Source organism: Schistocerca serialis, chromosome 1 (genome assembly GCF_023864345.2).
Source record: "Schistocerca serialis cubense isolate TAMUIC-IGC-003099 chromosome 1, iqSchSeri2.2, whole genome shotgun sequence".
Classification (NCBI taxonomy): Eukaryota; Metazoa; Arthropoda; class Insecta; order Orthoptera; family Acrididae; genus Schistocerca; species Schistocerca serialis.
The window spans coordinates 97,816,024-97,832,887 of NC_064638.1; the positions used below are offsets into that span (position 1 = coordinate 97,816,024).

Genomic DNA, 16,864 nt, shown 5'->3' on the forward strand with positions numbered 1-16,864 from the left:
CTGCCTCGGGCATGGATGTGTGTGATGTCCTTAGGTTAGTTAGGTTTAAGTAGTTCTAAGTTCTAGGGGACTGATGACCACAGATGTTAAGTCCCGTAGTGCTCAGAGCCATTTAGAGCAGCTCAACGGAATGGACAGTGTCTTGAAAGGAGTATGTAAGATGAAGATCAAAAGCAAAACAAGTATAATGGAATGTAGTCGAACTATCAGCTGATGCTGAGGGATTTAGATAAGAAACGAGTTATTAAAGTTGTAGAGGTGTTTTGTTATTTGGGCAGCAAAGTAACTAATGATGGCCAAAGGAGGAGGATATAAAATGTAGACTGGTAAAGACAAGAAAAGTGTATATTAACATCGAATATAGATTTAAGAGTTAGAAAATCCTTTCTGAAAGTATTTGTGCAAAGTGCAGCCATGTATAAAAGTGTAATACAGACGATAAACTATTTAGACAAGAATAGAATAGAAGCTTTCAAAATGCGATCTTACAGAAGAATGACGTAATTAAGGGGGGGGTACTAAAGAGAACTGGGAAGAAAATAAATATGTGGTTCAGCTTGACTAAAAGAAGGGATCTGTTGGCTAGCCAGTGTGGCCGAGCGGTTCTAGGCGCTTCAGTCTGGCATCGTGCGACTGCTAAGGTCGCAGGTTCGAATCCTGCACGGGCATGGATGTGTGTGATGTCCTTAGGTTAGTTAGGTTTAAGTAGTTCTAAGCTATAGGGGACTGATGACCTCAGATGTTAAGTCCCATAGTGCTCAGAGCCATTTCAACCACTTGGATCGGTTGTTAGGACACGTTCTGAGACATCAAGGGATCCCCCAACTCAGAACTGGAGGTCAGTGTGGTGGGCAAAAATGGTAGAGGGAGACCAAGAGATGAAGAAAGTAAGCCATTCAGAAGGACGTATGTTGCAGTAGTTATTCGGAGGTACAGAAGCCTGCACAGTGTAGAGTAGTATGGAGAGCTGCATGAAACCAAGTCTTCGGACTGAAGGCCACAACGACAACAAGCTCAATTGGTTCAAATGGCTCTGAGCACTATGGGACTCAACTGCTGTGGTCATCAGTCCCCTAGAACTTAGAACTACTTAAACCTAACTAACCTAAGGACATTACACACAGCCATGCCCGAGGCAGGATTCGAACCTGCGACTGTAGCAGTCGCACGGTTCCGGACTGCGCGCCTAGAACCGCGAGACCACCGCGGCCGGCAACAACAAGCTCAATTACTCACCGCTTTCCTCGCAGAGTTGCGAGTTTGTAAAAGCAATGAAACACATTCAACTGTACCGTTCGGCCACTCTATAAGACTATCGTTTGGCGCGCAAAGTGCTGTACCACGTGTTGTTCGGACTTCTCTCATCTTCATAACGTAATGCGTCAGCTACCGCATCTTCTCTCAACTGAGATATGAAGCATGGGAATAACTCTTACCGCTCCCTGAACCACAAATGGTACAAGCTGTTAAGCCTGTTGTGCTATAGTTGTCGCTTTTACGAGGTGCATTCAAGTTCTAAGGCCTCCGATTTTTTTTCTCCGGACTGGAAAGAGATAGAAACATGGGCATTGTTTTAAAATTAGGCCGCGTTCATTGTCAATACGTCCCAGAAATGGCAGCACCGTACGGCAGATGGAATTTTACCGCCAGCGGCGAGAATGAGAACTGTTTTAAATACTTAAAATGGCGACGTTTTCCTTACTTGAACAGCGTGCAATCATTCGTTTTCTGACTTTGCGTGGTGTGAAACCAATTGAAATTCATCGACAGTTGAAGGAGACATGTGATGATGGAGTTATGGATGTCTCGAAAGTGCGTTCGTGGGTGCGACAGTTTAATGAAGGCAGAACATCGTGTGACAACAAACCGAAACAACCTCGGGCTCGCACAAGCCGGTCTGACGACATGATCGAGAAAGTGGAGAGAATTGTTTTGGGGGATCGCCGAATGACTGTTGAACAGATCGCCTCCAGAGTTGGCACTTCTGTGGGTTCTGTGCACACAATACTGCATGACGACCTGAAAATGCGATAAGTGTCATCCAGGTGGGTGCCACGAATGCTGACGGACGACCACATGGCTGCCTGTGTGGCATGTTGCCAAGCAATGTTGACGCGCAACGACAGCATGAATGGGACTTTCTTTTCGTCGGTTGTGACAATGGATGAGACGTGGATGCCATTTTTCAATCCAGAAACAAAGCGCCAGTCAGCTCAATGGAAGCACACAGATTCACCGCCACCAAAAAAATTTCGGGTAACCGCCAGTGCCGAAAAAATGATGGTGTCCATGTTCTGGGACAGCGAGGGCGTAATCCTTATCCATTGCGTTCCAAAGGGCACTACGGTAACAGGTGCATCCTACGAAAATATTTTGAAGAACAAATTCCTTCCTGCACTGCAACAAAAACGTCTGGGAAGGGCTGCGCGTGTGCTGTTTCACCAAGACAACGCACCCGCATATCGAGCTAACGTTACGCAACAGTTTCTTCGTGATAACAACTTTGAAGTGATTCCTCATGCTCCCTACTCACCTGACCTGGCTCCTAGTGACTTTTAGCTTTTTCCAACAATGAAAGACACTCTCCGTGGCCGCACATTCACCAGCCGTGCTGCTATTGCCTCAGCGATTTTCCAGTGGTCAAAACAGACTTCTAAAGAAGCCTTCGCCGCTGCCATGGAATCATGGCGTCAGCGTTGTGAAAAATGTGTACGTCTGCAGGGCGATTACGTCGAGAAGTGACTCCAGTTTCATCGATTTCGGGTGAGTAGTTAATTAGAAAAAAAATCGGTGGCCTTAGAACTTGAATGCACCTCGTATTTGTCGTCACTGATTTTGGGATTGTCTGAATGGTAGTACTAAACATTGATAGTAGTTCGACTAAAAGTAAGTGGACGATGAGGCGAAATCAGTATCACCAGGCAAGCGACATCACTGTGGATGAAGGCACCCCCTAGACTTTCCAACGCATTACGTACAGTATTTAAGCTTTACGCATCCACGTTCCAGTGCAATCTAACCATCTTCCAATGTGTCATTGTTTAGGTCATTTCTTATTTTTCGGAATCCAGCGAAGTACTTCGTGATCTAGCCACTATCCGCTCGGCTTCCGGTACATGTGAAGCCTATCTCTATTTAATTTTCATTAGAGTCGTAATTACCTTGTCCACTCCACGCCGTTCTCTGAGCCATCTGTTAGTTTTTTTGAGTCTACTAGTAATTTGGAACATACAGCTCTCGACTGAATTCTGAGCACCACTCATTTTGTGAATGTTTTTCATATAAACAATCTGAATATCGTGGCCACAAGCCACAGCTGGAGAAATACTCACTGTAAACTTGTCGCTTCAGACGCTTCGAAAGGTTAGTTATTAAAACTCTTTTTAGGTTACCAGAAGCATTGCAGTTATTTTTCACTCTTCTGTTCATTTCTTTAACAGTCCATCCTACTCGGCTGCTTGTTTCTTATCCTGTCCATCCGTCAACTGGTTTCTTTGGTTTAATTGACGCTGAGTCCCTCCTACATTATTTTAGGCCTTTTATAATTGATTTTAAGAACTGTTTACACATTTGTTCTATTAATCTCTCTTATTACGCCATTAATATAGGACGAGAATACAGGTGCATAAGATCGCAGACTCATTGATATGTGATTTGCATTGCTCTTCTTTGCATTATTTTCTATTTCTTCTGTCAGTCACATTCAGTATTCACTTTCTGAGGATTCTTCCAAAGAATCTCAGCCTGACGTCTGGCTTTTCTGCCATTAGTTTTATTTTCCACTTTTAATCGCTCCGTACTCATACTCCCCAAGTACATTTCTGGCCATTAAAATTGCTACACCACGAAGATGACGTGCTACGGACGCGAAATTTAACCGACAGGAAAAAGATGCTGTGATATGCAAATGATTAGCTTTTCAGAGCATTCACACAAGGTTGGCGACACCTACAACGTGCTGACACGAGGAAAGTTTCCAACCGATTTGTCATATACAAACAGCAGTTGACCGGCGTTGCCTGGTGAAACGTTGTTGTGATGCCTCGTGTAAGGAGGCCTACTTTGATAAAGGTCGGATTGTAGCCTATAGCGATTGCGGTTTATCGTATCGGGACACTGCTGCTCGCGTTGGTCGAGATCCAATGACTGTTACCAGAATATGGAATCGGTGGGTTCAGGAGGGTAATACGGAACGCCGTGCTGGACCCCAACGGCCTCGTATCACTGGCAGTCGAGATGACGACAGGCATCTTATCCGCTTGGCTGCAACGGCTCGTGCAGCCACGTCTCGATCCCTGACTCAACAGATGGAGACGTTCGCAAGACAACAACCATCTGCACGAAGAGTTCGACGACGTTTGCAGCAGCATGGACTATCAGCTCGGGGACCATGGCTGCCGTTACCCTTGACGCTGCATCACAGACAGGAGCTCCTGCGATGATGTACTCAACGGTGAACCTGGGTGCACGAATGGCAAAACGTCATTTTTTCAAATGAATCCAGGTTCTGTTTACAGCATCATGATGGTCGCATCCGTGTTTGGCGACATCGCGGTGAACGCACATTGGAAGCGTGTATTCGTCATCGCCATACTGGCGTATCACCCGGCGTGATGGTATGTGGTGCCATTGGTTACACGTCTCAGTCACCTCTTGTTCTCATTGACGGCACTTTGAACAGTGGACGTTATATATCAGATGTGTTACAACCCATGGCTCTATTCTTCATTCGATCCCTGCGAAACCCCACATTTCAGCAGGATAATGCACGACCGCATATTGCAAGTCCTGTACGGGCCTTTCTGGATACAGAAAATGTTGGACTGCTGCCCTGGCCAGCACGTTCTCCAGATCTCTCACCAACTGAAAACGTCTGGTCAATGGTGGCTCTGCAACTGGCTCGTCACAATACGCCAGTCTCTACTCTTGATGAAGTGTGGTATCGTGTCGAAGCTGCATGGACAGCTGTACCTGTACACGCCATCCAAGCTCTGTTTGACTCAATGCCCAGGCATATCAAGGCCGTTATTACGCCGAGAGGTGGTTGTTCTGGGTACCGATTTCTCAAGATGTAGGCACCGAAATTGCGTGAAAATGTAGTCACATGTCAGTTCTAGTATAATATATTTGTCCTATGAATACGCGTTTATCATCTGCATCTTGGTGTAGCAATTTTAATGGCCAGTAGTATTTTTACTGCATGTGCCTATACCAGTGATTGACTGCCGATCTCACAGTAAACCTTCTATATTGGAGCAAAGTGTTGCATTTGTTTGTGTTGAGAATCAGCGGCTAGTCCCTGCACTAAGCGGCGCTGCTCAGCGTATCTACATTTTATTATGTTTATAAAACTGCAACTTCTTTATATAGACCACATTAACTAAGAATTTATTTCCTAAGCCATGTAACACACTTATATTTAATTAAATGCCCATCGTTTGGTCCACATGATTATATTAAAAAGTGAACGCTTTCCGTATCACACATTATTCTGTGCACTGAACTGACGCTTCGACAATCTGCCGTTACTGCGGTGCTTCCATTCCACTAACGTCTGCCTGATAACACGTTGAGAAGTGTGCCAGGTTCTTCCTCTCAGATGTTCTAAACTCTCATTTTTCTCCCACAGTTGCCTTCGGAAGGCGCCCGCGGCCTACCCGTCATGTTCATGGTGCACGGAGGCGGGCTGTCTGCCTTCTCAGGCAATGAAGACTGGTTCGGGCCGGACCTGCTTATACAACACGGCATCATCATGGTCTCCTTCAACTACCGGCTGGGGGTGCTCGGTATGTAGAGCAAGAATAATCATAACAACTACAATAATAATTCCTTGTTTCATATCATAAGGAGGTATGCAGCACAGAGAATACAGATAATGTTATATGGCAACAAATTCGTTTGCATTAACTCGTATATTCGCTGTAAAAAATGGAAAATAAAAATGATTGTCCGAAAGCCTTTACTTGCAGAAGTGGACGTTCAGTTTTAAATTTCTCTGATTAAAGATGCCCTCTTTCCAAAGTGAAAAGAGCGCCGAAGAAAGTAATCCTAATGCCCTCAGGTATGATTCGTCACAGATACACATACTTGGCACAGCGGATACTTTTGAAGTTTGCAATGATTTACCATTGGTCATTGGTTAACTTTCTCTTTGCTGAACTTAAGTTTGAATCTCGTAAGGAACACCTAGATTTCATAAAATCGAGAATTCAGTTATCAATCTATATATCTTGGTTGTTGTGAGCCGGTACTGTAACGTTATTACAAAACATATTATTAGGATGACGAAGCAGCTTCTGCTGTGAAGTTCTGAAGACAAGTTTATCTTTCGTGATCTGAAAATAATTTCCTAAACGAAAAGAGTTCTTCATGTGAGACATCTGAGAGCAGAAGCAGTTCTGAATGCACTATTGACTGAATTAAAAGTACGAGATTCCTTTAGTTACGTATGCATGAGGCACTGGTGCAAGACCTCATATCTGCGCAGTATCGCCATCACGCAAAAGTAGTTTATTTACTTAACCTGACGAAGGAATGAAACTTAAATACAGACATGAGATTCTCTTTAACCTTGTAATTAGTACTGCATCCCACTAGTACAAACTTCTTATACAAAACATTAAGTTTAATGGTACGTGACTCATGTATTGCCCTTGGCACAGTTACAAAAGCACTCTGCATGTTCTCTGTTCTTTGGTTTAAACTTGTCTTGTGGGTGGTTGGTCTGTGGTTCAGCAGTGTCTAGCAACACTTGCCAACTCAACACATTCTGTTTAATGTTACGCCTTGTAGGCAAAATAACACCATAAAACGCACTGACAATGAACGATCACACAATCTGCTCTGTGCACTTGTGGGTGACCATCAATTACTCAAAATAAAATAATTATATCAAACTTCTTCCACTTGGGAATGTTCCTAATAAAGGCATCTGTTTTAAAAGGAAAAACACCGTCACAGCAAGACCACAGTTTAGAAATATAGAATGTACTGACGATATTTGTTAAATATATGGTCGCAAGGAAGAAAAGCAGCACTCCGTCTTCAGGCCACAAGTGGCCCATCGGGACCATCCGACCGCCGTGTCGTCCTCAGTGAGGGTGCGGATAGGAGGGGCGTGTGGTCAGCACACCACTCTCCCGGTCGTTATGATGGTTTTCTGTGACCGGAGCCGCTACTATTCGGTCGAGTAGCTCCTCAATTGGCATCACGCGGCTGAGTGAACCCCGAAAAATTGCAATAGCGCATAGCGGCCCTGATGGTGACCCATCCAAGTGCCGGCCACGCCCGACATTGCTTAACTTCGGTGGTCTGACGGGAACCGGTGTATCCACTGGCCGTTGCCATCTAGGAAGAAAAGATGACACCTAAACCACTCATATCCTATTAAAACATTTAATTATTTAATTGAATTGTTGGGTGCGAGATCAACATTAATGGGAGTACAAGTACGCAGGAATTATTGACATCAGTCAGCAGTATGAGATTATTCAGAGCTGCTGATTATGTTTATATGTGCCGAAGCCGCCAGAATTTCATGTGGAAGACTGCTGCAGGATAAATCAAACGACTAGTCTAAATCTGAGCACCTCACAAATTCTACTTAACTTAGCATGATTGGTTCAAAATTCCTATAGTGAGACATATGTACGATAAACAAGAGAATAACTCTCGTTGCTGAATAATTACGCAAATTGCAACCTGCGCAGACCAGTGCAATTCTAAGTAGAACACTTACTCAAAATAATCGCGCCGGAACATCGCCAAGCTGCAACTGGACCCCTATAGATCTCTGAGTGTACATTCAACGTATGCCCCGAAGTTGCGACGTGTGTCTCTTGCGCTTCGTCCCACTCCCGAAAGTATCCCGTGGATGGAAGGATTTGCGAGTTTTGCAACACTGCCAATCGAGAACTTCTCTGTTCCCTTCGAAATAGCGCGAAAAATAACAAAAAACACACTAGGGGTTGGCGCTATACACGGCTCTCGCCGTGATTGGCTGAGAATTCTTCTGGGCAAGGAGGCAGCTGTTTTCCCACGCTGTGTAAGGAACACCGACGGAAGACCTAATATGCATACTTGAGTGGGAGAGTCCGTGGGCCGTTCTAGCTTCGCTCAGGGCCTCTTAAGGGCCTACAGCTATATCTACATCTACATAGATACTCCGAAAGCCACCGTAAGGTGCGCGGCGGAGGGTGCCCTGTACCGCTACTGATCATCTCCTTTTCTGTTCCACTCGAAAATAGAGCGAGAGAAAAACAACTATCTATATGCCTACGTATGAACCCTACTTTCTCGAATCTTATCTTCGTGGTCCTTGCGCGCATTGTATGTTGGCGGCATTAGAATCGTTCAGCAGTCAGCTTCAAAAGCAGGTTCTCTAAATTTTTCCAATAGTGCCCCTCCAGGGAAGTTTCCAAAGCATTTCTAAATTTTCTCAAGAGTGTCTCTCGGAAAGAACGTCACCTTCCCTCTAGGGATATCGATTTGAGTTCCCGATGCATCTCCTAACAGTTACGTGTTGTTAGACCCTACCATCCACAGATCTAGCAGCCCGCTTCTGAACTGATTCGATGTCTTTTCAATCCAGCCTGTTGCGGATCCCAAACACTGGAGCAGTACTCAAGAATAGGTCACACCATTGTCCTATTTGCGGTCTCCTTTACAGGTGAACCACTCTTCCCTAAAAGTCTCCCACTAACCCGAAGTCGACTATTTGCCTTCCCTTCTACAGTTATGCTCGTTCGATTTCATATCGCTTCGTAACGTTACGCCCAGATATTTAAACGACTAACAGAAAACCAGCAATACTGTAACCGAACATTACAGATTCATTCTTCCTACACATGCCCACTAACTTACATTTTTCCACAGTTAGAGCTAGCTACCATTCACCACAGCAACCAGAAATTCTGTCACGCCTTTTGCTAACAGACGTCGTATCTCCGTCTTAGGAATTCCGCCACCTGAAGCGAGACCATTCAAGTGTTTTGGTCAGGGAAACAAGGGTGCCATTTCCCTGTTATGTGCGCGCACTGCCCATAGGTCTGCAGCTAGCTACTTCCGCCATCACACCAACAGTGGAGAAATTCTTGTCTCACTGTCCAAACTTAGCAAACCTTATGTCTTTTGCTAGTAAAGTTACACCTAATTCTACAGCAATCAATTTATATGGAGTCGATTTGCGACATGTGATTAAACAATTACGTCAGAACTTGCTTCATAACGTAGATATGAAAAACATAACGAAAAACCCTTTCGTGAATAGAATACCGGGTTGCTAAATCCGATCACAAATCAGATACAGTATGAAACAGAATGGACTCTGCCCCACAGTAATCTTAATTGCAAATACCACTCTGTTATTCATTTGACATCAGTTGATAAGAAATCCCACTAGTCTAACATGCCTCGTGAAGCACATAGCTGAAGAAAAGTATTACTCTATGGTCCGGAGTGGAAGCATGGAGAAGAGCTGTATATATGATTATAATATTACCAATATAAACCAATCTCTGCTTTCATAAATAGATCTCTCTCTTTCTCAAGATAATTCAGTGCAGCCACACACATTAATAAACCTTACTACAGACAGGCAAAAACTCAATAAGAGGCTCGAACCGATTAAAACAAGAAGAAAAATGCTTTGTCCCTGCTCATCATCCGAAAACCTGACGATGAGTCTCGGAAACCTCGCTTCTCATAGGCCAAGGCCGCAGTTACCTTAATGGTCTTCGGCAGAGACAATCTAGCGTAGCAGACACGGCAGTCAGTATACGGTAGTCGATGAGTGGATGCAATGTGGCAGGAAAAATTGCTCGCTAGTAGTAGATATGTAATAAACATAATACATTTAAGAGCCAAAGGAACTGGTACACCTGCCTAATATTGAGTAGGGCTGTGATTACGAAGGCTTTCCCGGTGTAATAATTGATAATATTCTTCTCGGGTGTGCAGCCGGATCATAACGTCATCTTGACACAATATTTCAGCGGTCCATCTGGCCGCCATCTTCAATTGAGAGTGCTGGTACACGATCTCGCCGGCGAGATCGTGTGCATCAAGCACGTCGTAACCCCCTTCACATCTGCGCTTACCATTCTAGAACAAGTAATAGACCCCTTCAACATTGTGTGTTATCTTGCGCCATTGATCCGAGGCTATCAGCAGCTCGACTAGGGAATTACCAGACCATGCGTAGGCTGTCTTTAACACCACAACACAAACGGCTGCGTTTGGAATGGAGCAGTGAATGACGTCGCATTATGTACAGCGAAGAATCGTGTGTCTCCACAGAAAAATTAAAATATTGTGTATTTTTAAGTATGTAGTGGGGCTGTGATTAATATACCTAAGTAAAAAGAACTGAGCACCACACTTAATTCTGTTTATTTTATTCTGGGCGAAGAATACCTTTTGTCTAAGATAGGAATTACCCCAGAATATTATCTCATAAGACATACGCTCTTGAAAATATGCACACATGTTCAAGTACTGACTTCCGTATCTCTATAATTGGCGGTTCTTCTTATGGCAAAAGTAAGTACTTTATGACCTGCTTATTTTCTCTTGTTGGTGTTCTCGGTTAATAGGATGTCACGCATTTTTGACATTGCAATTTTGCAGATGATTTTTATTTTTCAAATTTCAAAGCTAGCAAATTTGTTGAAAACCAGTCAGTCACTACGTTCTCTGTTAATGCGTCTTTGCACAGCTTCACAACAATGCTTTTATCACCTGTAAACAGAGTAATTTCTTCCTCCTGGCTCAAATGAAATGGTACGCTATAAGGCAAAAACAGTAGTCAGCCAATAAGCGAACGCTGTGGGCCTCCATTTCAATTTCTTCCCATGCAGATTATGCGGCGTCGATCTTTGTGTAATTAGTCTAGGGCAACTTTATGATTTCTGAATCTTTAATAAAAATCAAATCAAATGTCTGTTGATTCATGTATTCCCTAAAAGAATGTCTAACAGACACGTTCAAATGCCTTCGATAAGTCATTGAAGATCCTAGCTGGACTGACTAGAATTTTCGTTTGGCGTGATAAATAGCTGCTATCTCTAAATGTGGAAAAATGTAAGTTAATGCAGATGAGTTGGAAAAACAATCCTTCAGTGTTCAAGTACAGTGTTAGATGTGTGGCGTTTGGCACAATTACATCGATTACATATCTAGGCGTAACGTTGCAAGGTAACATGAAATGAAACGGGCTTTATGTACAGGAGGGACTTGAGCAGTCTTTTTTCCCTCTCCCCGTCTGCGAGTGGAGCAGAAAAAGAAATACAAAGCAGCTGTACAAGGTATCCTCCTTCACGCTCTTTCTGGCGGCTTGCGGAGTTTGAATGTAGGTAGCTGTCACCGAAGATCAGTTCGATTCAATGGGCAGCTTCAATACCATTTGAACCGTTGAAAATTTACCTTCAAAATTTTTTCTTAAAGAATTTACTTTATTTACTAGCGATTCATCAAGAACATTAACACACTATGTGACCGTGGAAGTAGTTGCCAAGGAGTAACTGATGGACACAAATTAAATTTTTTCAAGCAATGGAAATTTTATTCATAAAAGCCTTTTCAAAAATAGATTTAAAATTTATAAGGAGAAAAGCACCCTCCAAATATCAAGTTACAATTTAACAAATGTGCATTTTATTCCTAAAAGCCTTTTCAAAACAGTTTTAAAATTATATGCAGAAAAGCACCCTCGAAATATCAAGTTACAATTATTCAGAGTTTTTTTTTTTTTTTTGTTACAGTAGGAGCCTTCGGGCTGAGAAGCTTCCGCTCCCTTTCAACACGGCCGTAGTCACGACCGCCAACAAAGACCTCTGGAAAACTACACTGGTGCAAATCTGCAACGCACCAAATTACTTTATACTAAAATTTTTAACAACTCACACAAACTCATTAACTATGCACCCCATAAGAGGGATGGAAATGGTACAAACACTCACACTAAGAACTTATTTTCTACCAAAGGTGCAACTTGTTTTTAAAAGGGCTCTTACGGTGGAAGAGTGGCAACTTTATTTTTACCACGGCTCACCATTGTTCCTACAGATATAAGTTATGTGTACAGATTGTATCCCCGAATCACCTACTATACTAATAGTGATGTAAATTTTATTTTCTCTCCACCCTGGTGTCGCAGTTTTAATTGCTAACATTGTATATATATCCACTCTGTTGCAGGCTTCCTGAGCACGGGTGACAATGTAGTTCCTGGCAACATGGGCTTCAAGGACCAGGTAATGGCGCTGCGGTGGGTTCGGGACAACATCTCCAGCTTTGGCGGAGACCCCGACAACATCACCATCTTTGGGTGCAGCGCAGGAGGCTGGTCCTGCCACGCGCTAGTTCTCTCCCCAATGGCGAAAGGTAAGCAAATGGAGGCAACAGGGTTTCTGGCTGTTGATGTTGCCAGGCATACTCTCGAATATAACCAGATGTCTAATGCGTTCAGAAAATCTTTCTCTGATGATTACTATGGTGGTGTGACAGTGAGTTGACATCGGATCCTCTTTCGGCAGTCCTGATTTCTCTGAATCATTCTGGGTATTCGACGAGATGCTTCTTGATGAAGCCAATGATGAATCTAAACCTTCAACTGAGATAGGTGTTGCACAGGTTGAAGCACCGTACTTGTAACGGTGAGCGATGGAATTCAAATAACCATCGCCGCCCACATTTCTAGTTTGTAGTAGTTATAAAATATCGCTTAAAATGAAAAGCAGGTCGGTATCTTCGAGAAGCTCATAGAAAATTTCCTTCCTACCTTTTTACATTATGAGCTAGTGGTGTCAGATTCTTAAGAACTGTAGACCTTTACATTTTCCTTCATGCATTATTCACGTTTTCCCTATCTTTATTCGTAAAAAAACTTCAAAATTCATTCCTTGACTTACTTAGTCCCAGTCGTTCACGCTTTGATTTGTTAATTCGTTCTCACATTCTCTTATCTGGCATCATTTATTCACTTCCCCATCAGTTATTGAAAATACTAAAAATAACCTCGTATAAGAAGGAAATTTTGATCAATTTGTCCCACAGGCGTTTCCATTCCCCTCAATGTAGCTCAGTTTATCGGCATCGGATGTACAAGTTAGGAGCTTCCATTTTATAGCGCAAAAGTGGCTATGGCTCTACTCCGCAGTTCGATGGAACTGATTAGCACCGAAAGTAATAAATATTTTCGCATAGCTACGTAGGGTGCATGCTTGTTTATCATGACTCATTACAGGCTTCGATCAGTTGATCCACGTACAGGCAACGACACGCCGCCGGCCGTTGTGGCCGAGTGGTTCTAGGCGCTTCAGTCTGGAACCGCGCGACCGCTACGGTAGCAGGTTCGAATCCTGCCTCGGGCATGGATGTGTGTGATGTCCATGCTCGATACAGTGAGTCATATGTATTGCCTGGACTGCCGATGGTCACTAACTGTCCTTCCATATTACGTTGCAACATTTATCGAACGTATGGTGATTTAAAATCGAAACTAGCATCAATAAGATTGTAATAGGTTTTGATAGCTTTAAATGTCTTTTCTGAATCATTGAAGAGCTGTGAAATACGGCCTGCAGAATGCTGTTAAGGAAGTACAGGGAAACTCCATTCGTGACACAGAGACTTCACTGTCTGCAAAGTACATTTAGCTTAAGAACTGTAAGGTTATTAGGGACCATACAGAGGCATACAGGACATCATTTTTGGCCCATTTCCTTTGTTAGCGAACCAGAAAGAGGAATGGCTAGCAGTGGTACAAACCACCGTCCGCTGGCACTGTAAAATATTTTGCGTGATCAGTAGAGGTAGACTTATGTCCAGATGTAGACATAGATGTAGTTATAAATGCAAATATATGTGCACATGTAGACGAAGAAGTAGACACACAAGTAGGTGTAGATGTAGTCATATATAGGAAACATAGTGCATGGGGGCTTAATTAAATATGATGCAAATATTTTTTAGTTTTTAGTAGCTGTCTGTCCGATTACACTATTCTCGTAAACGGTTGGCCCTGACTAGAATTATTACGCAATCTGACTGCAACAAACAATGAAAGAAAATTTTCGTAAACACATTTAATTAATTAAGTCCCCAGCAACTATAAAATCTACGAAACCAATAAGCACAAGAGTAACTGTTCTGTGTGTGGGAGTGTGACTCAACGTACACATCTGGCACGGTTCTTCTTCAACAAGACAAGAAATTTTAAATACCATTTATACTGAAGTAACTAAAGGAAATAAAAATACCATAATTACTCAAGAAAACCAGAATTACACTCTAATACAAGCACACAAGCCAGATGCTTTGTTGACTGAACCTGTAATGATGCATTATTTAAAACATGGAAATAATGAAAAAACACGCAATATTTTACCTTCATATATATTGACGAAAAGCACTCTGATCGTTACAATATCTTTATTAGAATAACATCTGCTATCTCTCCCATCAAAAAACTGCATGAAACATGGAACAAACACTCCCTACTACCACATATCCACTCCGACTTCACGACAAGCAGTGGCCATCACAACTTCTCGGCAAGAACTGCCTGCCGCTACCTCTCAATAATCACTCTCTGCTACATCTCAACACAGACTACTACGAGACCTCGACAGGCACTGACTACCACGAGTTCTTAACAGGCACTGACTTCTACGAGCTCTGCCCACGCACTCTGGAGGCGGCTTAATAATACTCTTTGGCGCAATCTCTGGCGCAGTGGCTCAGTGTAGCCACCTTTCAATAGATTATACATAAACACAGATGTCGATTTCGGCTAGGATGTAGCTCTAGAAGTAGTTGTGGATGTAGACATAGATGTGGATGCAGATATCATTTTTGGGAGCTTTCACTTCTGCAGGCCTATTCCGGAGAGCCATCGCCCAGAGTGGAGTAGCGACAGGCGATGGACTCTTCTCGAAGGACGTGCGTACGAGGTCCTTTTTGCTGGGAGAGCACCTGGGCCTGAAGACGCAGGACTCCAAGGAGCTTGTGGAGTTCCTCAGCAAGCAGCCTGCTAGACTGCTACAGGAGAGCGCCATGTTGGGTCGCACAGAAGAGGTACTGTATTTCAAACGCTCTGCATAAGCTTAGAATTCAAAATTTAAGAATCCGATTAAAAAAAACACATTAGCCGATTTGGAGTGCTGTCGATAGTGTATAAGTTGTAGTAGGTGGTCATGTCACCCTTCACTGCTGACATGCCTCATGGTGGCAAGGTAGTGCCTTGTGCCAGTTGATTGTACAGAAACATTGTATTAAGATGGGTCGACGTGGGGATGTGACAGAGAGGCATAATTGAGGTATCGTGCCTCTGACCAAATCGTGAACAAAGCAGCCAGATTTACTGGTGTTTCAATGCAGACAACCAACGTGTCTACAGCGAATGGTGTACTACCCACAGTAACGTACAATGACATTAGAACAGTGGTTGTAAAAAAATTCTTAAATGACAGGGGCCAGAGTCGAGTGTCACGCGTTGGCAATGACTATTATTTACAAACAAGACAGGAATTGTTACTGTCAAAGAGTACAAGTGCAACTTGACCTGTTTCAGAGGGAACATTGCTAAGAGAACTGCAGGATAGACATTTGAAGTCTGTTACGTTGCAAATAGCTGTCGCTCACTTTAGCATATAAAATTGGATGTGTTCAATGGGCCAAACAACACAAAACTTCGACAGTAGTTGACGTAAGGCGCGTATACTGGTCCGATGAGTCACGATTTTTCCCATTTTCAAATGATGGAACTCATAACGACCCAATGAGACTTTGAACCTCTTCTGTGTGTGGAGTGTGTAGTGCAGGCTGGAAACGGCTCTGTGATCATCATTATAATAACATCATTATGGAAAATGCTGCACGGACTGCGACATTTCATTTAAATTAAAAAAAAATAATTCTGCACAAGTCAGAGAGCTTTTACGTCATCCATAGTGCTATTAGATAATGCTATTAGACACTATCACCAACGGCCGGTGGAGAGAATTTTTTATGTAGCTGCTCCTAGTGGCAAGCATTGACTATTTCATGCATCTTTTAATACCGAAGTGAATCAGCCGTAGTGTTTATAGACGTGAGATGGCAAACAATGCAAAAAGAACAATATGTGTGTTGCATTCTGGCGCGGAAAACCGCGTATACGTCTCACTGTACATTCGTCATACAATTTTTTGGTTTTGTAGCACAGAAGCTAAATTTATCGTCGAAGATTTTAGGGCCAGTAGTTTAAATAACAGATTCGTAGTGAACATAAACTGAATTAGGAGATGCATGTACAGTTCTTGTGGTATTGAGACACAGAAACAGTAATATTTTGGAAACAGTAATATTTTGTTGTATGACAACACTAGGAATTGATTAAAATATTTCTGGAAGCCATACGTTTTTAACTATGTTAGATTTTTATATTTTTTTAATATTATAGTGAGGAATGCATTTAAGTAAATTGTGGAACTATTTGAAAGTACATGAAAAGGGCCCCATATGTTATGCCCACGTTATCGTATTTATGACTCCAATGAAATAGGATTTAAGATATATATATATAGGGAAATAGTTACGTTTATGATTAGCACAAAGCACGTTAGTAATAAAATTTATGACTGTAATGTATGAGTACTGGGAGTTACGATGCACGTGAGAAAACGGTTGCACTACTGATAAGCATATAGAACTCAGTTAGACATTTAAATAATTATTCAGCGTTATGTTTCAAAAAGTTGCTTGATTTAACTACTAATAACGCAAGTGACAACCTAACCTTTTGATCGGCCCAACGCTCTTGCAAGAAATCGCCAATGTTTTTCACTAAGAGCATGTATGTAAACTACACTTTCCATCTCATGAT

The 16,864-nt window shown here is 42.6% G+C and overlaps 1 protein-coding gene across 1 annotated transcript in view; it reads left to right on the forward strand.

The window, feature by feature from the left end:
• Positions 1 to 16,864, forward strand: part of LOC126457050 (esterase FE4-like) — a 92,458-nt gene that overhangs the window by 19,094 nt on the left and 56,500 nt on the right. Inside the window, exons 3-5 of the mRNA XM_050093044.1 lie at positions 5,630 to 5,786; positions 12,196 to 12,381; positions 14,876 to 15,075. Of these exons, the coding sequence (XP_049949001.1) occupies positions 5,630 to 5,786; positions 12,196 to 12,381; positions 14,876 to 15,075 (543 nt within the window). The remainder of the gene's footprint in view (positions 1 to 5,629; positions 5,787 to 12,195; positions 12,382 to 14,875; positions 15,076 to 16,864) is intronic.